We start from the raw sequence: 22038 nt of genomic DNA on the forward strand, positions 1-22038 counted from the left end.
TGAGCGGAGAATATCTGCTGAAACTATCATGCAGGAGATCCACATCTTTACATGGAGATACGCACACCTTCTGACAAAAGGACAGTTTTATGTGGTTTGTAGGGATGTGTTAGACCCAACATATCTCCTCCCAGTCGTGCTTGGTGCAGGAGTGGGTGAGATGAACCATCTCTCTGTAATTATAATTCACCTGCAACTTTGCTCGAGAGCACTTTATTTTTTTGCTGGATGGTTCTGTGGTTTGCTCTGACACAGCATCCCTTCATCCCTGCAGAGCAGCGGCATCTCCTCTTGTTGCAAATAGACAAGGAGTGATTCAGGGACTTTCTTTTCTGCAGTGGGTTTCCTTTTATTGGGACTTGGGAATCTGGGTATTGTTTTGCTGTACAGTAGTGTTGCTACTCTAGATAGGTTCACTGCCTGCATCATGCAAATATATAGGTGTCTGAGGTCATCGGAGGGAAGGGGGAGGTGGAATCTGCGCTGTGGCTCTGGGCATCTAATCTTTGGTGCCCACTTAAGGCAGCTGCTCTCTTCAGAGTCCTTTTTTAGTCACTGTCAAGAGCTGCTTTGAATTGCCCTCGATGGAGCCTCCCTTAAACGCACCCAGAGCCGGGGCTGAAGTGTCTCCAGATCCGCTCCATCCCTGTTGGGTGCCCACTGCCGCCGCAGTCCTGCGCCGTGCCTGGGGATTTCATCACGCCGGGGCTTGCTCCGATCCACGGAGATCGCTTTATCCACAACTGACAGTTTCATTGGGCAGAGTTTTATTACAAAACTTGATCTTGTTTGACTTGACTGAGAAGTTGCCAGAAGCTGAGGAGACCGGCCGGCCTGGCTGAGGGCAGGTTGTGACGGCACCTCTGCTGGAGTTGGTGGTTAGTTATTAACGTCGGGCAGGATCTTCAGTGTGGCCCAAGGAGTAAGTGATCTGCTCAGCTGATGTACGTGGAGTTTCTTGGAGTTGCTCGGTATCTGAGAGGCCCTTTGGGATGGAAACTTCAGCGGTGCGTGCTCCTTCAGAGGCACCGTTCAGTCTGGATGCTCGGATTCATTCTGCTGCTGGCTGAGCATTATAAACTTAATGACTTTAACCTTCCACTTTCATTTTCCTAAGGAATCTTCTGTTTACAGGATCTTAAATTACAATGCTGTGTTACACCAGCTTGCTTCCTCTGCTTGCCATCCCTCCTCCCTTCTCCTTTTCCATCTTGCTCTGTTCTTTTGTTCTTTCAAAGAACAAGCCGCACAAAAAGCAGCGGAGGGAGGCAGCAAACAGTGAACAAATCGGCATTCACAGATTTTTAATGAATTTCTGCAGCTGGGGATGAAACTGGCAGAGCTTTCTGGGGAAACACAGATAACAGCAGGCCCTGAAAATAGCCAGGTTATGAAAGCATGAAAAATGGGAACAACAGCCCTGAATGTCAATGCTTGTTGTGCCTCTGGGCTTTCAGTATAGTGTAACGTAAAGCAGCTGGGTTTGCCATGCATTTGCTGCGTTTTGCTGGGCCTAAGAATAAATACGGAGACTACATTATTTGCAACTGATGCTTTCGTGTCCTTGGTGTTCAGTGGTCAGGGAGCTGAACTGAATGTTCGTGGCTGCTGATAAATCAGAAATGACTGAGCTAATTTAGGTCATTTTAAGGATGGGAGTTTAAACAGTAGCTGGTAACAGCAGCACTTTGGACCAACTCTGCTTTTAAGTGTTAATTGGATGCCGGATTGCTGACATAGGTGTGCTCAAATTAGTTCCTTGGGTGGAATGGCAGAAATGCTTGGTCAAGCTTCTATGCTTATGATGGCTAATGGGTTGTTTTGTCCTACTGTCACCTTAGCTGCTGTTTTCACTTCAAGAAATACAAATATTTTTTTAAAAAATTGTCTGCTAATAAACAGGTTTTGTTGAGATGGGTGAAACATAATGTTTAAAAGTCTTAGTTTTAATTTTGAGCCTTGTCTGGAATAACATTGAGCATACATGGTGTTTTTGAGGAAGCAGCAAGATCTGTCAGAGCCGGCAAGCTTTGACCTTTCAGAGGTGAACAGTAGACCGGGATGTGCTGCTCAGGGCTGAAAATGAACATAGTCTAAATCTGAACTTTATTTAAAAGTCAGTTGAAACGTTAAGGCTGCAGTCTCCATCTCAGCAAACACAGTTTGCTTCGGCAGCTTTCCCTCATACTTGCAACTGCAGGTGAATTGCATGTGTCCAATATTAAACGTTTCTAATGTATAGGTGGCTGTAGTATTTATTACCTGACATTCCCAGCCAGGTATATTAATCAGAAGTAGTGAGTTGTATGCCTAGCAGGAAACTTGGAGATCAGAAAATCCACGTCCTTGTATCCCGCACACCTCTGCGAATGGGTCTGGGTCAAACAATCCTAGATGCTTTTAACACCAAGGTTATTTGACCTCGCCATTTAAAAGAGTCCAGAGGCTTTTAAAGTAACTTTGATCTCCAGGCAGGAGTAGTCAGTACAGAATTAACTGTAGTTGCAACTGATTTTACCTGCGGACGGATTCTGTAGATTTTCAAAGCAATTGCACCGGAGGCCTGGCAGCAGGTTTGGGGATGCTGCGGGAAAGGGGATGCTCTGGAAGCGCCGTTTCCACCTTCCCCTTGCCCTTGCTGCCAGCTCGCAGTGCCTCTCTCCAGGAGGCACTGAGGGGCCTCGGAATGATGCTGTCTTGCTTCAAGTCAATGAGTCATCAGCTGAGAGGGGAAAATGCTACCAGATTAAATGTAAAAAGCTGAATAGCTTAACTTCGGGGAGGAATTGGTGGGGCCCTGTGTCAGACCTCCAGTAAGCAAGTCCTGTAGGAGTGTTGTGGCGGGGGCTTCCTTATCCTGGTGCTCCTCTGCTGTGGGCTGAATGTACTGCCAAAACCTGACGTAGCGGCACAGCATTTGTGACTCTTTTCTAATCTTTTACTTGCAAGATTTACTTTACAAGCTTCCTTTGAGTGAGGAAAAATAACACGATCTATATTGGACCATTATTTTCAAATGTAACTCTTGACTCTGAAGTCTGCAGGATCTTGGTACTGGCTTAAAATATCATTTCTTTGATTCAGAGTCTAAAATAGTTATCTCCTTTCTCCTCCTTGCCTTCCTCCCCACAGATGTGAGCTGTTGAACAAGTGCGTCCTTCTTGGTCTGAGCACTCAGAGCTCCCAAAGCTGATGTGGAGCAGCAGCTGTGTGCTGAGCCCTCTGGGTGAGAAGGACATGTTTAGATTGTTGGTGCTCCTTACCATAACTTTGCTTAGCCCCAAAGTCCTTCTTGATAATTGCAGAGACGTGTGCTGCCCAAATTTGCATCTGCTTTGCTGACCGACAGCCTGGACAGCTAGCTCACCTGGCTGTGGGTGAAGCTTCTTTGTCGGGGCTGTCGTGTGCTCTTGGCACCGTGACTGAACCGGTTCCCAAGAGTTACTAGCTGTGGTTCTTGGGTTTTTTGCAATTTACTGTGAACGGTGCGATGAGGCTGGGAGGGAAGGATCTTTGCTTTCGGTCGTCTGAGCTACAGACAAGCTCTTCTCTTCTGGGTTTGGATATGGTTGGTTTGGTTTAGAAGGAGGAGTAAAAAAGAAGAGGTGGAGGGAGGGGAAGTGACTCACAGAACTCTCTTCAATGTTTTTTTTATTTCCTGCAGTATGTGTTTTTTAGTTATATTAAATCTTGAAGACTTAACTTCGGCTGTTCTGTGTTCCTTCTGTTTTCCATCTGTCAACCAGTTAAAGCTGTGAGGCCGTCAGGCTGAGCAAGCTTGAAGATGCTTTTGAGCCTTCTTTTGAAGATTGTTCTGAAGTCTTCTGACTCTGCAGTTTGAGTTTAAAAATGCACAACCTGACGTGCACACAAGCATAATGAAATTTGGATTCTTTAATGAGCGTGAGGTAGTGTTGATAAAGCAGGTGACTGCAGATGGAGGGTGCTCAGCTAAAGCCACTCTGTCACGCTAGCTCTTCAAATGCAGAGCTTTAAACTCCTAACCATTGGTTTATAGCTGTTGCGTATATAACTTACTGTAAATTATTATAGTTTAATCTGTGGAAACGGTGTTAAATGAAGAACCTTTAACTGGTCTCCTAAGTGCAAGCAAAGCAAAGTGTTTCACGAGGTAGCCCTCTGATTCACCAGAGGTACTGAGTGTTTAAAACTCAAAACTTGCTGCCGGCTGCCCCCGCTGCGGGCGGCTGTCGTCTCTGAACACCCTGACTCTGAGCCACCCTCTCCAGGGAACACTCCTCTTGTGCCAGCTCTTGCTCAGCGTGGTGGTACCCAGGCTCAGCGTAGCCGGCAGACCTGTCTCGGAGCTGGCTAGCAGTTTCATTTGCTAGCCAGCCACAGCACGGGCTGAACTGCTGCCAGTCAAAGCTGCTTGCTTGACAGCATGGACAGATTTGCAGTTGTTCTGTTGTGCTCGCTGCATTTTGCCCTGGTGAGGCTACAACCTCTTGGTTGTGGGTTGGAGAGGATGACTGATGTTGCAGTGGGAAGAACCAACTGCCCATAAAAACACTGGAAAACCTCCCTAAACTTTGTTTGACTGGGTTTCCTCCAGTTGCCTGTTTTGAATTTTCTTCTCCTTCCCAGTTAAAAGCTTCTCTTTTTCTTCTTTTTTTTTTTCAACTTGGAAGTTTCACTGTGCTGAAGGATTTTATTTTAACAAGGCACATGATGAAATGTCAGCATCATCTCTCAAGGAAGTGCATGAGTATTTCTAGCAGAAAGCCCCCACTTTGCATTGCACTTGTCTGTTTTGGTCAGCAGTTCAGTGCTTAGTGAGCAAAGCCAGAAGGGAACCAGGTTGGTGAGCTAGGAACACCTTCAGAAACTGGTAGAAATTTGGAAAAATACAGTCACTGATTGCGTCCTGGCCAGCACATCTAGTTTGCTTTGTGAGAAGCAGGAGGGATGCTAGGAGTGGGCTTTAGAAGTGGGCTCTGGGCACAGCAAACCTTACATCTGGTTTGGTGGTTCTGTTGCAACAGATGGCTTTCGTAATACTTACTGGAAGGCATTATTTTATCCTTGTCTAAACACTCTTAGCACCAAAACAATGTGATTGATGAAACACTGAATACAAAGCTGGTTTCCTAGTAGCATTAGGTCTTAATGGTATGTGGTTGTGAATCAGCAGTGAAGTAGCAGCTGCTGTGAAGAGTATCTAATTTCTTTCCTTGTTCGTGTTTAAAACTCTCCAGGCTCAGTGAGCTTCCCACTTACTCTGCCTCCACCTTCGTTCAAATTATACTTCATTTCTGTTCCTTCTCGGCTGTCCGTAGGCTGCATGACACATTCTTTTCCTCGCATGTAGCTTTACTGGTGTTTGAGGAGTGCAGGATTTTCTCCTGGCGGTGTGGGACCAGCACGAAAGCCCCTGATGCCCCTTCAGTTTTGCAAACAAACCTTGAATGAGAACACAAAGGTGAAGGACTTGAGCCTCCTCCCTCATCCTGAGGTCTCACAGAGGGACCTGCTCTGAAGCATAGGAGTCCTTTCCATGCTCATGTGGCTAATGTGGGTTTGCTCTTTAAAGCGAAGATTGCTAGAGGAATAACTTAAACTAGCCCTGCTGTAAGACTTGTATTTATTCTGGCAGTCTGATACTTAAATGTCAGAATGAGCTCCTGGGACGGTGGCCTGCAATCCAAACTGTTTGCGGTGCCATAAAGCAGTGAGTAGCTGAGTTTGTAAAGAAGGAGCACTTAGCCATATGTTTACTATTGGTTTATGCAGGGTGTCTTCCCTGCTGCTGCCTCTCATTGAACGTCAGAGCTGAAACCATCTATCCGTGAAAACTATTTGCACGGTGCTGGGCACTTCACGGTGTAGATTCTTCATTGAAGTCATTTGTTTCACCAAATACTTAGTTTTGATGGTGATTCAGTATAAATGTGGTTTCTGCCTTCTTTTCGCTTGAATTACTGAGAACTTGTTGCTGCTGGTGAGCTGTACTCAATCTGCTTTTGAGCAGAAAACTCATTAATGTAAGCGCCGAGGGTGGTACGGCGCGGGGCACTGGTGTGAGGATAGGGATGCTCACACTCGTACGCTCTGAGATGCGAGCCTGAAAACAGTAAGTGTCTGCCAGGCTGCATAAGTAATGGCAGTTGTGAAAAAGTAAGTGTAAAAACTGAAACTGGCTTTCCTAATCCCTTGATGCCAGTATTTTACCTAGTCAAACCGAAGCACCATTCGTATTTGGTTGTTGGCAAGCCCTTAAGGAAGGAAAACGATAGAGCTTAATCTTTAAAATATGTCTTGGCAAAACAAATCTGACAGGTATGTCCTCCTATTGTAAACAGGATTTGGGATCTGGATTTCTTGTGCAATTACCTTTGACAGTTGTTACTAAGCTAGTCCTTCCAAAAACCAATAAATGATTTTTGTCCTTGCTATATTAGTAGCTCAGTCCCTTGACAGCTGTGATTATACGGAGGCCTGTAAAGGACCTTACAAAGGGACATCCATATTAAAATAAAACTCTTTCAAGTGAGAAATAAGAAACCAAATTCTATTAGCCCCTAATTTTACACAGTAATTAAAAATCCTTGACCTCCCCCATTCCACCCACCTCTTAGCAGTCTGTATGGCTAAAGAGCAGCGGAGGATATAAGCCTTGCTGCTAATTTTAGCCCAGTGCCTGGGGGGGGTATGCCTGCGTGGGTGCGTGCAGCGTGGCATCCTTCCTTCCCCTGGCACAAGGATGATGGATGTGACTCCATCTGAAAGAAATCCTACCTGCCGGTGCCTTTGGCTGGAGGAGGTCTCAATCCATGTTCCTGCCTGGCTTTTGCAGCGGTTTTGAATGCTCGTGGTACAGGGCTTGGCGATCCTGGTAGTGATGAGGATAAGAAGTCACGGCAGAAGATGAACTCCTTGGTGAAAATAGCTGAATGCTGATTGAACTCTGGCTGTGTGGTTGGCTCAGAGTGCAGACCTGTCCTGTGAGAGGTGGGAGTTAATTGGGATGGGAGGAGAATCCCAGGAAGACTTTAGAAACTTTTGATTTAACCCTTCAGGAAGGAGCGAGACCAGCCGCTCTGTTCACCTGCTTGGCAGAAATGCAGGAATCGGAAGGGCAGAACAGAGAGAAGCTTCAAAATGACCAAATGGGAGCTGAATGCGGGGGCTTAAGTAAGGTCATTGACCATTGTAAGGCCCAATATTAGGGGTTAAAATGAGATTCATGAGGGCTGTTTGTTTCCAAGCCTGGAAGGGCTGCCCCGCTGTCCCTTAGAGGACACAGTGGCCCAGGAGCAGGTGTGGAAGAGGTTTGCCTGTGCCTGAAGCCATGCCTGATAGCACAGGGTTAGCATCTGTCTTGCATTCAGCTATAACATCTGCTAAGGAACGGTCAACCTGGACACTTCCAACTACAGCAACATCCTGAAACTTTACCCTTGTCCTCGAGTGTCTGCAGGTTGGTGGGAAGGGGGAAAATACTTTTGGCAAGCCATCAGAAAGGTCACTGTCCTTTAATCTGGAGCTGTGACTTCACCAGCTTTTTTTTTTTTTTTCAATTCGTGAGACAGGACATGTAGGGATTACCGGTGCTATACATAGATTGCTCTTAGCTGTGTCCTCTTCTGCTGTGTCAACCTCAGGGCTGGGGATCCTGCATGCTGCTTGTCCATCATTGTTTGCCCTCTGCAGAGAGTTTCTCTGCCAGTGCTTGGTGGACAGTGGCAGGACCAGAAGAGGACAACTCTGAAGCTGGAAGCACTCAGAAGTTGGATTTCCCCAGTGGGAAATCCATCAGAAAGGATGCATGTGTGGGCTGGCTGCTGCTTCCCAGGGTGGGAGTCAAAATGCAACTCTGAACGTAATTTGTTGGGTTTTTATCTGAACACAAGATTTCTTGTGGGCTTTTTTGTAAGCGCATGTTTAGCTCATCAGGCATTTGGCATCAGCGTTGGATTGTGTGTATCCATGTGTGCACACGGAGATAAGAAGTCAAGGCGTAATCCAGAATTCCTCTGCTTGATAGCTCCTTATCTCTGAGCATGTGCTGCCTGTGTTTTCTCTCTTGGTGGGTCCCCTCGGAGGTGCTGGCTGTATAAACAGTTGCTGGTATTAATGTTGAAGTTCTGGGAGGGTCCTGCTTTATTGGCTCCCGAAAGAGTTGGGGGGAAGCACCCAAAAGTGAGCTCCTGGCCAAGGACATGCAAACAAGCAAACCCTTTACAGCTTGTCAAGGAAATAGCTGGTACTGGCAAACAGGCATGTTTGAACTTTCTTTAGCATATTATTGACATTACAGCCTGCTCCACACAGCGCATTAACATTTTAATATTGGAGACTTTGACTTCTAATTGTCAGGTAGCATGTCAGGAAGGGTGTGCGGAAGGTAACTTGCAGCGCATGTATAGATGTTGGTATTCTGGTTTAGTATTTAGGTTGCATTTGGCAAGAAATGTTCTGTGTAAACTACTTAAAATCCCTTGAATTCCAGTGGATCAGACCACAAGCAAGAAGTGTTTTCCTAGGTGAAGCTGCGTAGCACAGGCTATGGGACTCGTGACATTTTGTTCATTGAAGGTGGCAGCTGCTGAAGTGATCCTGTGCAGCCTTTTGTTCAAGTGTGGATGGGCTGCATGAGAAGGGCACTCAAACTAAAGCAAATATATATATGTGTGTAAATAAAAAAATAAGTGCAGACTACTCAAAGTGTTAAATTTTGCAGCATGCTCCAAGTACCGCACTAATTAATAAAGAAGTTGTGTACATGAGTGGTGCTGAGGAATCTAGCGCGTCTCTCCCGGACCGCAGCGAGGGAGCTGTGTTGCTGTAAAACATTGCCTTGAGCGTACAAACCGTTTCAGGTACTCTAACTGGATTAGTGAGACCTCTTTACGTACACCCTGTTTTGAGATTTGAGGGAGAGTGTCGTGCTTAGCATCTGGGATTTCTCCAAGGTGACAGCTTCGCTTGAGGACAGAAAATATTATTTAGAAGCATAGCTAAAAATGAAGTTTTGTGTTGGCAGAGCGGGGATGAGTCATTGTGGTTTTGAGTCCAGGGGCAGGATCTTCCCTTCTCTGCGGTAGGTTTTTACTTCCAGATATGCTTGTAGAGCAGCAGGTTGAGGTGTTTGTCACTCTTGTCCCCGTTACAGAGAAAACAAGGTGGTGTTTGGGAGGTGTAACGCTCCGGATGGGTTTCCACCGTGGTAGTGAGCACACCCTCCCTGGCACCGCCGGCAGTTACATCTACAGCACTGGGGAGTTACTAATGAAGGACCAGCCGTGGCTCTCCCAATCCATCCCGTTACTTACACCAGCATCCTTTTGCAGAACGATGTGCTTTTTTTGTACCGATGCCTATTGGCATTAGCTGTGTTTCCCCTTTGCTCACCACACATGGCGTCTTTCTGTCGGCATCCAGCTGGGTCTCCCCCAGGAGAGGAGGAAGAACGTGGATGTTACCAACTGCATCCAGGCCAGGAGGTTTGAGATTGGCCTCCACGGTTCATGAAGGGTTTTTTTTATTGCGGGTTAGATGCCAAAGTAGACTGAAGAACCATGCGTATGTGAAAGCGTTCAATGTTCCTGTGCAGTTCTCATTGAAAAGAAAAAAAAAAAGAAAATTTTAAAACTGAAGTGCTGGTGAAGGGCGTTGAAGCTGTGCCAGGAATGTTCTTCAGTAGCACCCGTAATAGCTGTTGATTTGTAGGAGGCAGTCTGTAGCCATGCTGAAGGTGTTAGCCCTGTGGGAGGATTTACCTCTCTTGTGTTTACAGAAAGGGACGCTAATTTTTCATCCTCCTACCTGGTTGAGTTGCAGTCTTTTTTTTTTTTTTTCTTTTAAGAATGCCTGAACAGCACTGCTGAGAATCTGAAGACAGTTTCCTTCTAGGGGGAAAAAAATAAAAGTTTTGTATGGGAGTATAAGTTATTACAAATTCACAGAAAAAGGGCACTAATTATATTTTATTAAGGAGTTTGTCAGGAGACTTTGGGAAGAAGAAGAATGTTCGTTAGTTCAGCCTTCATTGTGTACTTGAGAATACAGAGAAAATGGTGAATTGTTTCTTGTGAACTTGTAAGGAATAAGGAACTAATCTGGTTTCAGGAATACTCAGATTGAAGTGTTATTTTGCAAAACCTCTGGATTATCGTTGGTATGTACAACTACAGGAATAATTTCAGAGACTTTATTGCAGAGGCTTGCCTGCAGATCAGCAGTTTTAAGTAACATTTATGTCAGTGTCTAAGGAAGAATACCAGCACGCCATCTCTTCTAAAGTGCTGGCTTTTGTGTTCCTGGTATAGCTTGAAACAAGAGGGGCACACGCTCCTGTTGTTCATAATCTGCTTGTTGTGGAAATCTGTGACTTTATAGCACGTCCCGTGCATCAGCAGCGCTGCGTGTAGCGGCGATGTGCCATGCCACGTCTTCTGGCACGGGTTTTGGCAGGCAGCTCTGGCAACAGCTCCAAGTAGCTCAGAAGAGAAGAAATACCTTGCAAGAAGTGGGGAAAAGAGGCAAATGCATTTGCATTTCTAGACACCATGCTTAAGGAAAAGCAGACAGATTTTGTTTGTGTCCAGAACTCTTGCGCATCTCTTCTGTAGCAACAAAATAGTGTGGTCTGGTTTCTTACTCAGCTCAGGCTGGAGCAGAGGAAAGGCAAGGTCACTAGGATTAGCAGATTGTCCAACTGTTTCAAAATCTTGAAGTGCTGGGCTTCAAGACTAGACTTAATCCCAAATAGCATTTCTTTTTTCTTTAGCTTGAATCAGTTCAAGCTACAAGTGGTTTTGCTGTGTAAATTCTTTCATAGCTGTCAACAATTAATAAATCTCATTTTTCTTGACCTCCCTGCCCCTTGCACCCACCCAAGGTGCCACCCTTTTGCATTGGGCTGGATGTTAACTTTCAGGTGTGAGAGCCTGGCCTTGGTCTGTCTGAGTGGTTTGGCTGCTTGTGGGTCCCAGAGGTCTGATGCAGTTTTGTAGTTTGAATTTCTTCCAAAAGTAGACCTTGTCAAACCAGAGTCCTGCAACTTTTGTCGTGTATGCTGTTTCTACGTTGACTTCTGTGAGACTGTTGTCCGTTAGTTGAGTTACTGTGTCATTTTGGAAAAAAACCTTGGACTTGAATGCATGTGGCTTGTGCTAAAAATGTAGCACAATGTATGCTTAAACAAAAGCAGAAAATATGGAATTTGATAGTTGTAGTGTCAGCGTTTTGCTGGTGGCAGTTGAATCAGAGTGCATTGTTCCTATGGAAATTGCAGTCATAGTTTCACAATTCATTTGTAAATCCCTACCAACAAAGAATGACTTGACTTTGACAATAGTAATGTATCTTACTTTGGCAAAGTCTATTTTTTTTGCTTAAATGTAATATTCTATTACTGTTACACTAACTCACATGATTCCTACTATTATTCTCCTTGCATCTTCCATTCTGGTATTTCATATGGGTGCGGAATACTCTTTGCTTCCTCTAATAACCCTCTCTACTGTTTTCTGGAGAGATCTGTCAAATTTATTGAGCTACAGTCATAAACTCTCAGTCTGCTGACTCCTGCACCTGGAGACAACTGTGTTCTGAATTGAGAATAGGCAGATGTTTGGTCGTCATACGGATATACCTGTACCTGTCTATAGATTGATATCAAATGACGTATTCCCTTTCCATGATGGGGGGATGCACCTTTTGTTATGTTTCTTGTAAGATTTTTAAATGAGTATTTGGAAGCTTTTTAGGTGTTTAACTTATAGGTAGGTGTTCTTATGCATTGAAGATGGTGAATTCTCTTGTTAATGAAGCTACTCTTCCAACCAAAAAAAAAAAAAAAAAAAAAATAAAAAAAAAACCCCCCTGCCATTAATCCTAAGAGCTCATAGATCTGTTGCAGTTGATAAACTCAGAGGCCATGAACTAATATTGTTCACTCTTCGTGGTGTTGTACATTTTTACAGAAGGCGTTTTATCTCCCAGCGCTGCTCTCTAGACTTTTTAGAAGACATAGTGGAATATGCCAGTGTACGAAGGTACTTTTTTTCAAAAGCAGCATTAATCTCAGCTTGTTGCATGCAGTCCTCTCCTCCCTCCACCCTCTTCCACGCCAATATCTGAGGTCCTGCATGCTAGTGCTGCCATCTAATCATACAACTGGCATGGCTGTTTCTCAGAGCACTTAAGAGGTTTTGGTTGTCTTTTTTTAATTGCAGAACCAAGCATATATCTGGGTCTCCAAGACACAAAAGTTTGAAGAAGATGCACTTCATCAAGAACATGAGGCAGTATGACACCAAGAACAGCAGGTAACTTCTGGAGATCAGAGTGCCTCCTGTACTTAGGTGAAATAGGATGTGCTCAGAAGTAGACTCTAGTTCAATGCAGTTATAGCCATTTAATATCAGTGGGAATGAGGTAATGTCCTTGGGGTCTTGTTAATTTTATACAGACTTTTATTGAAGGCAGTAGGTACTCACATCTGCTTCATCTACAGCAACATTCTGATGGTTCTGCCATCCTACTTTGAGGTTAAATCATTCTAACACCCTCCATATCTCTAGCACACAGAGAGGTCAGAGCTGAGAAGCATTTAAGGAGAATGGCTTGGTTTAGCCAAATTCTTGGCTTATAATTGCTGGGCAGAAGAGAAAGGGGAAGCTGTGTTCATATTTATTATTAATAGAGGTGTGAGACGTCACCTAAATGTAAAATATTATATACATCTTTTCACAAGGTTTATGTAAAAATTACATAAATAGATATTTAAAGACTAGGATCTCCTTTGTGGAGCTCCCAAGATGATCGCAGTTACTGAATGCTGGATTTTGATACAGAGCTTGGCTTTAAGAACCTACAGGGTCTTAAAAAACATCTGCTTTTGTGCTGCTCTCTGGAAACATAAAATCCATAGCAGTGCCTGTGACTTGCAGAGCAATATAAGAAGAGTCTTGTGTTCATGTTCCATAAAAAGCTGCTTTGTAGCTTCTGAATCTTAATTCATATCCTGATCTTTTCCCACTTGCTTACAGGATAGTGTTAATCTGTGCTAAAAGAACACTGTGTGTGGCTTTTTCTATCCTGCCTTACGGGGAGAGTTTACGGATCAGGTGAGTCATCTTTAACTGCTTTGTGAAATGTCTGGTCTACTGTTTGTAAAAGATCTTTTTAAATGGTATGAATGGTGTTGGTCTCCTGTTCTGAAGCAAGTGAACTTATTTAGCTTACCTTTTACATGTAAGGACAAGAGCTTGCTGTCAGAGCAGTCAAATCAGACATTGCCACACTGTCAAAGTGTTCATTCAAACTCCAAGAGAAAAATAATGGAAAAGGTAAACTTTTCTTCAGGTGTTTATTCACATCTTAAAGCACACCAGTCCTGTGAAATCCCTGAAACCAACTTTGAAGAGATGATGTGATTTGTTGCTGGGTAGGATTTCCTGTACTCCTGAAGTGCTCAGAAATCAACTGTCTCTAGTGCAACAAACAATGGTGTCAGCAAAAAAGCATACAGAGCATCAGGGAAGGATGCTGCTACCTTTACTGGAAACCTTCAAGGTTTTATAGTGAAGTTGCATCTAAATAAGTTTAAGATGCTATTCTGTTTTTCAGCTCTAAGCCATGAATGTGACTATTTGCAATCTAAAAAAACCAGAAACCGTTTAGACTGATTGAAACTGCTTTTAGTGTTTGTACTATGTTGTTGTATAGAGCTGTCAATATGATCACTTATGAGAAACAAAACCTGCTAACGGGATCTCCCTGCATCTTTGCTCAGTCCCTTGTGAAGTCCAAGTTGATTCTGTGATCTACAGATACACAACAGAAAATACTAATTTTATTCTAATCTACTTTTGGCAAAACAATTGTGTTGTCACTTCTGTCCTGTACATAACTTATGGACGAAGGAAACGGATGTTTAGTGGTGGGAATTGTATTGTATGCAAATACACTTGCCATGAAAATAGTTGATGGGAAAATATTCTCTCACTTCATGGAAAAGCAGCAAGGTCACTGGAGCTATTTTAGAGCAGTTCTGAGCACTGTGTCGTTCTGCTTGTAAACCGGCAATGCAATTCTCCAACTGAAAGGTGCTTTTTCGCATTGGAATATAGGTGACAAAGCTGCATGCTGCCATCGCTGAAGCAGAGTTCTGCTAGCAGACTTAAGTCTTAATTTGAGCTTGTGTGCACAGTGGTTGGAAAATTGCGGTTGAAAGGCAAGTTTCTAATCCTGGAAAACTAGTACTGTAAATCATGTTTGCTGATAAATGTTTGAGTATTAGTATGTTTACGGATGGTACGGTCTTAGGCAGAAAGACCATATTTTTAAAAGTTTACATTTGCGAGGCATATTGTTACAGGTTTGAGTTAAATAGATATGAAATCTGATTCTTCAGTTAATGAACATCTCTACATTTTGAAAAGAGTACTTGAAAATTAATGCTTTCTTGGAGTTGGAATTGAGGGGTCGCACTGTTCTCCCGTAGAACTCTGACCTAGTGGTGTTGGCCGTAGCTAGTGGATGGACCTGGTGTTTACTATAGAGGAAGCTGGGCTTGTGCTGCATTTTCCAATAGTGCATTTTCTTATCTGAATTTAGTGATCTAAAAATGGAGGGACAGAAGCAACGACATCCTTCTGGGGGAGTTTCAGTCTCCACTGAGATGGTCCTTGGACTGGAAGGAGTAGAGCTGGGTGCTGATGGCAAAGTAAGGAATTTTTTAAATTTTTTTTTTTTCAGTCTCTTGCTCTGTAACACCAGTGACTAAACCACTGACTGGAGTGGGGGTCAGCAGGTGGGTAAGCCGGCTGCTTTCACTCCAGGACCATTTCATGCTCGGGCAAATCACTTAATTTGTGCAGTGCTTTGCCATCCATAAAGTGAAAGCCGGAACTTTTCAGAGCAGTGGAAGTTTGTTTTGATCCTTAAAGTTTGAAATGTCTGGCTTGTTATAAAGCTTCTGAGGAGGCTGTTGAAGGCCATGATCGCTTCTGCCTCCGTTTCTGGAGAACTGATTTGACTCTGGTATCTCAGGCAACATGTGAGTGATGTTTTGATAGAAATATGGGTGAAATTTATACCTCTTTATTTAAGTTTATATACTGCCAGAATTTTACTGATGTGATTCTCCCCTTTTCTTTGCCACCCTGCTAAATCTTCTACAGCACTTCCATACTGAAGTTGTGGAAGCAAGGCGTTCTGCATCCAAATTTTCCTTTTCCGCCTGTCCCACAATTTCAAGGTCCCCACTCCCAAATGCAAACTCTAGAGGACTCGAGTTGGAAAATCCTAGAAATCTGGAAATAAGCTTTTCAATAAATTTTCCCCTATAACTACCACAACTTTCTCTTCTTTAAGGTTGTGTCCTATGCAAAATTCTTGTATCCAACCAATGCCCTAGTTGTTCGCAAAGCCGACAGCCATAGTGCTGTTCCCTCATGTCGAGCTAGTGCTTCACGGAGTCTTCCTGGATCGAGATACAAACCTGTGACAGCAAAAACGATACCGGCAGGAACAGACATTGGTAAGGACAACCACCAGCTTTGTAACTTGTGCACACAGCAGAGAAGCATAAAAGGAATATATTTGTCTGAAACAATTGCAAGTGGTAAAGTGCGTTATTAGGAAGGATGTGCTGCAGCTGGAAGGAGACTGTTTTTAGCACCGCCTAGTAAAGAAGGCTCATTAATGAAGTATAAATGATGAGCCTTAGGACTGAGATTTGCACACATTCCTTACATCCTCTGTATATCTGGCCTAGTTCTGTTCATGCAATTCAAGGGGCGCAAAGTTTTTCCTTGGAAATGTGAAGTTTCATGTTGCTCAACAAAAAACATCTGGTGTACGTGGATGCAGGATATAGGTGGTCCTCCTTGCCTTCTCACACAGTAACAATGCATAAGCCACAGCATTTGTGACAAGAATCCCTTCTCTTGTGTAAAAGAGCAAACCCGACAACTCTGCTGTCTGTTAGAGTATAGGCAAAAGAATTCAGTCTTGTGCAGTTGTTTTCTGTGCATATTTGTGGATGACAAACTTAGTTTGCACTAAGTCTAAAATAGTGCGTCAGGCACGTGCTGGAGAAAGAGCTTGTGTTTTTTTTTAATAATTTAATACCCAACTAGTGCATTTGTGAAACGCAAACATGTGACACCAGCTGCAGTTTGCCCGTACTATGGGATCTGCAGACACTCTTAATGTTTGCTGTTTGAAAACTTTTTTCAAAGAGGAAACAGGGAATATAAAGCTCTGTATCTTGTGACCCAGTGTGCTTTCCTTGTTCCCTCAGGAAGTGAAGCTGGGGAAGCCGCAGAGTATGATCCAAATCTTCTGGATGATCCTCAGTGGCCCTGTGGAAAACATAAACGTGTTCTCATCTTTGCCTCTTACATGGTGAGTGACTGGCATACCTGAACAGAAGAGAGTGAGTGCCTGGAAGATCCTCCTATAAAGAACTTGCTCTAGGAAGAAGTAGTTGTGGCTGTTTGAGAAGTGATTAGGAAAAATACAAATAGTTGAGTTTGTACACTCAGCTTGTCAAGGACCAACCTGACATGTATCTCCATGTTGTCATTTGCTTCTTGTAACCATTTGCTTACTAGTTTTTTAAGACTTTGTCTGTAGTTGAGATTCAACGCATTCTATTACTTAGGACGTTACAGAAATGTTAAATTGTGAATAATAAAAATTGTGTTTGCCTTTGCATTAGTGTCTTTGGAAGACTTGTTTGGCTGTCAGTACTGTTCACAAGAGAAATGATAAATTTTGCCTCTTGTGTTTCAGACTACAGTCATAGAATATGTGAAACCGTCGGACCTTAAAAAAGATATGAATGAAACCTTTAGAGAGAAGTTTCCTCATATCAAGTTGACACTGAGCAAAATTAGGAGGTAAGAAACAAGCACTGAATAATGAGAACATCTTCTACACTGTCCAAGGCTGCTTTTATCTTCGACTTGTACAGGGCAAATACTAGATCTATTAATAGTATATATGATTAAACACTAATCTCTTGTTGCCAGTTGAGCTGTGACTGTAGGATGAGAAAGGTTAACAGTTGGTTCTCATAGTTCCACCTAAAAGGGCTTTGTTTCACCAACTGCGGTGTACTAACACAAATCACCAATTAATAGTGAAGCAGCATTAGCCTTGAAACAAATACTTACAACCTGATTGTTTGGTTGTAGTGCAGTCCCATTCTAACTGGGTTGTCTTTCTGGACCCTCTGGCTATTTTTGCCTTTCAATTACGAGCCTCACTGATGATCATGGACTCGTAACAAGATTCTAGGATAAAGAGTGTTAGGTCTGGGGAGTCTTGGTAAAGAAAAACATTTCATGAAGGCAGGACTATGCCACACAGAAGAATTCCTCATCTTCTAGGAAATGCGTCTGGCCACTCATCAGAGAGATGCACTGTTGCGCCTTCAAAGAGCTGTAATCTTGCTGGTATTACCCAGCGGTTAATGCAGTCAGGGCCTTCTGAAATAGCCAGCTTAAACACGATTCTGCTGAATCACCAGGGCTGTGTGTAACTCTGCTCCAAGTGCAAGGCTTGCTCAGGCAGAGTCTGTGTACTGCCAGTGTCCTACATGCTCCTCCTTGTAGCTGTTCACACAGAAATCTTCTTGCAGGTGTAGCGTGGGTGTCAGGCAGGGGAGGTAGCATCCACATTAAAGTCTGCCTTAACAGCTAGCCCTTCACTTCAGCATTGTGGAAGTCTGTAAACAAGTCTGCCTTCCCCCTCAGACCTGGTTCTTCCATGAGGTGTGTATTAGACAGGTCTCTGTGCAGCAGCTGCTGTGATCTGCACGGCTTTGATGTGGTGTTCTGTAGGTCAGGGTGGTTCAGTGTTACGATATGAATCACGAACCAGTTTGGGAGCCCAGAGGGAGTCACGCAGCAATAGCCTGTGTGTCAGTGAGGAGGCTAAGCCCCTGATGTTTATGGGCAGATAAGGAACTGTTCTTCCACAGTAGATGGTGTCAGCCAGGTTAAATCAGTTTGTGCATCAGCTCCAGCTTGCTGCCAGCTGGGCTTCTCCAGTCTAGGATAATACTCATCATGGTTTTCCAAATTGGAGTCTTGTCCATATGCTCTTCTGAGTTCCCATGCTACAGTGTTTCTGGAGCATTTCATAAAAGCTGTTGTGTTTTAAGAGGGTGTCTTTTTTTTTTTTTTTTATCCTGTTCCCAGTTTAAAGAGAGAGATGCGGAACCTGAGTGAAGAGTGCAATCTGGAGCCGGTTACTGTCTCCATGGCTTATGTTTACTTTGAGAAGCTCGTCCTCCAAGGCAAACTCAACAAACAGAACCGCAAACTGTGTGCTGGTGCTTGCGTTCTGCTTGCAGCCAAGATCAGCAGTGATCTCAGGAAACATGAAGTTAAACACCTTATAGACGTAAGTACTATGAGACTTGTTTCACGTGTCATCAAAACCTTCTCTCTAGCTTGTAGAACAAGACAAAGGTTAAAGCCAAGACTTTTCAGCAGTGCACACTTGCATATAAGACCAGCTCTTTCAGTCAGTTTTATGTCTTATCTTCCTTGATGTTCTTTGGGGTTTTTTTAATTCATTAAAACTACCTGACTGGTACGGTCTAATGTCCTACTGATCCTACAGTGAGGTTATTTTTGCACTTACTGTTTCTCAGGCAAACATGTAACTGTTGTGTGGGTGTCACAGCTGAGCTGATAAGCTGGTTTACTTGTCTGATCCTTGGCAACACTTTTGATTCTGTAGGTGCAGCTCTGGCCATGCATCACTGTCTCCTGTTTTATGCTGACTTAATCTAACAGTGTGTTGATATCTTGTGACTTAACTGGTTCTTTCCCCCTCTCTTTTTTTTTGTTACTATCATAGAAACTAGAGGAGAGATTCAGATTCAACAGAAGAGATCTCATTGGTTTTGAATTCACCGTCCTTGTAGCTTTGGAACTGGCTCTCTATCTTCCTGAAAACCAAGTTTTACCTCATTACAGACGGCTCACACAACAGTCTTAACCAAAGCTATGTCCCAGCTGACAGCCAGTGGCGCTGGGGATTGCATCGCGGAACGCTGCTGGTGAAGTTGCCACTGGCGTTTCTGTGCCGCTGTGGGCATCCTGCCATGGCTACAGCTAGTTTTGAAGTCTGCAGTTGTTTCTAAACTGTCGAGGTGTGCATTATGGACATGTACGCCAAGTCTGGGGGATGGGACAAGAAGAGTTACTGAACTTTATTTTCTTTTGGACATTTAAAGCACAAATATTCACCAGTCAGCTGTCATGGCTGCTTATTATGCTTTATTTATCTTTTCGGTTTTACTAAGACTGTTCTTCCCTATGAAGAATACTATGGTATTGTTTCTTTTTTTTTTTTAAGCTTTTGTTGTATTCCTTGAAACTAAAGGAAGCATCACTTCCATTCCAGTGCACCATAAAGTTCAGATGTTTCTAAGAATCTTCTCACATTTTTACATTAATGAAATGCTTACTTTATTTTTTTAAAGATGTGCCTAAAACTGGCTGGTCTGGTACCAGTACTTTTTAAGTTGTTACGTTATTTAGTGGGGAATCCTGAATTTGTATAGCCATTTATTCTTTACCTGCATTGGCCTTGCATATAAGGAAAACAATTCCAGTATATCTGCACTAATGATACACAGGGCATCTAGTCTATACTATAGATCTGTCAGTAGCAAGATTGAAATTACTCCGTTCCAATTTAGTTAACTATTAATACCTTAAGAATATACATTCTATTTAAAGAGGAAAGATTGTTTGAAAATCTGTGATGAAATACCATGTGTTGAACAAGGTAGCTGCAGCAAAACGATAACCGTCCTTATTCACTCTTCAGTGAAAGATGAGCCCTTGACTAAGAGCAATTTACTGTCAAACGTATCATTTACCATTTTTGTTTCAGTGTTCTGCAGTCTGAAATAAGCACCTTTTTTAGTGTGACTGTATTACATATGGTCTTCTGTGCTCTGAGCACATGCTTAAGTCAGTAGAGCTACTGCTGCCAAACTAAGCCAATGAAACAAAGCATGCTTAATATTTAAAATGCTACTTTTTTTACTCCGTTCTTCCAAGCATTGCATCACTGTGATGGTCCTCATAAAACTGGCATTTGTTGCACATCTGAACAGCCACTTAACGGCTGGTGCCCAGCAGCGCTCTGATGCTTACGCAGAGGTTAAACAACTTCTCTGACCATTGGCTCTTCCTTCATTTACTTTTAAAATACCTGGGTTGGGAATGAACTCTGAATATATGTGGAACCTTCTGTGATATTGGCTCTTGGGTTTATTTTCTGAAGCAATATTATGATACAAGTAACTGTCCATTTGCAAGGAACAATACTGATGCTTGGCTATTATGATTGAAAAATTTGTAATTTACGTTTGGCTCCTAAATGAAATATAGACCTTGTACTGAGGTAAGGGACCTGCTATCTAATATGTAAAGTAATGTAAATTCCTGTTCCTTGTATTAAATGTTGGTTGTAGGCAAAACCAAAGCTGAGTCTTTGCGCTTCAGCTGTGTTTTGTCTGAAGCTAATTTGGCTTCATTAGAATTGCAGCAAACTTTACTGGAGCCCCTTCCTCTTTAAGTAGGGCTGAAAATGTATTTTTCGTATATAATAATTACAGTGACTATCAAATCTTTTGTAACTGTGTTCAGCTGTATGTAGCTTGAAGTTATTTGTGTAAAATTTAATATGCTTGTGACTTCTCTCTAACACAGAAGGACTTTCCAGTCTCCGTAAGTGAGATGGTAGCTAGTAAGTTAGACAATAAGCTTGCCAGTTATCTTCCAAAAGGTTTAAAAAATTGCCTACTAGTTAAACTTTCTACTGAATATAACTGTCCTTGCATGCAAGAAATAGTGATGTACTAAACATCTAGTGTATAACAAACCTACAAATTAGCAAACGGTGAAGACAACTAAAGTGGTTCACCACTTCTTAAAAGTGATTAGGGGAAGGGACAGAGGTAGAACTGAGCAAAGAAATTTCTTACACGGTATCTCCAGAACTAGTATAAATGAAATCAGAAAATGTCTTTCTCTGGGAACTTGTTTAGTGTATAAAGAGTTTTCTGTAGCAAAATGAACTTTCCTTCTCACTAAGGGGAAAAAAATGCACTTTGGTTTGCAACACTGCAGTCTCTATTCAGTGGAAGTTTGTCTAGTTGCAATGGGCATTTGGGCTGGAGTTGCACTCCCAGAAGCTGTGGTTTCTCATCATAAACCAGCAAGCTTTTATTTTCTCTTTCAGAAGAACAAATTAGGATAAGAAGCATTAAATTACAAAATGCTGAATGTTGTCTAAAGGTTACTGTAAACGTTGGCTTGGGCACACGCAGTGTTCTTGAGCTCAAAAGCTGTTTGGAGCACAGGCCAAAAATGACACCGTGGAGCAAACGCTGTGCCGATGTCTCTGGTAGAGCGTGAGTTTGGGGCCGACGCCGTCCGGAGGTGCAGTCTGCGGCTTGTACCTCGGTACCTCGGTTGTGGTGTCTGTGCAGAACCAGCCCTTCTGCAGAGATACGGTAACTCGTGTCTGCTTATATCTTGGTTTTTCAATTTCTAGAGTGTAGCTTGCAGTCCTGTGTGGGAATATTTATCTTTTCACCTAAAAGCTGCCACCATGTGGCAAAGGACTATTACTACGTTATCCATTAAAAAACTGAAAGTGGGACCCAAAATACTACTTGGATCTACCGGCTTTACGTTTTCACAGCCCAACTCCTCTTGCTTTGAAGAGAAACGCTGGTTTACGCCGAGGGGAGGTCTAGTGCTGTGTACCGCGTAACGATGCTGCTGGCTTCACTCAGCACGGAGAGCTCTCTTGATAAGAGGCTGTACATTTTTATGTAAACAATACTGTTTATGTTTTTGTCTTACTCCATTATTTAAAAGTCTGAGTTGTAGCCTGTTCTGTATTTTTTTTTCTCCCCCATGACCTTGTGAAATTAAGACGCTGTGAAATAAAAACTGGTTTGGTACACGTTTTGTAACCTAACGTCTTGTTTCAGAACGGTCTTTCGGTTTCCGGGGGCGG

The 22038-nt window shown here is 43.0% G+C and overlaps 1 protein-coding gene across 1 annotated transcript; it reads left to right on the forward strand.

Moving 5' to 3' along the window:
• Positions 1-11951: 11951 nt before the first annotated feature.
• Positions 11952-19407, forward strand: CABLES2 (Cdk5 and Abl enzyme substrate 2; the record flags this gene model as incomplete). Its single annotated transcript, XM_009710544.1, has 9 exons — positions 11952-12023; positions 12204-12296; positions 13020-13097; positions 14590-14698; positions 15349-15514; positions 16280-16383; positions 16774-16880; positions 18186-18390; positions 18853-19407. Coding segments are annotated over 9 exons (1075 nt in total), but the record flags the coding sequence as incomplete, so codon positions are not given.
• Between the last annotated feature and the right edge of the window lie 2631 nt (positions 19408-22038).

Source organism: Cariama cristata, unplaced genomic scaffold (genome assembly GCF_000690535.1).
Source record: "Cariama cristata isolate BGI_N322 unplaced genomic scaffold, ASM69053v1 scaffold39421, whole genome shotgun sequence".
Classification (NCBI taxonomy): Eukaryota; Metazoa; Chordata; class Aves; order Cariamiformes; family Cariamidae; genus Cariama; species Cariama cristata.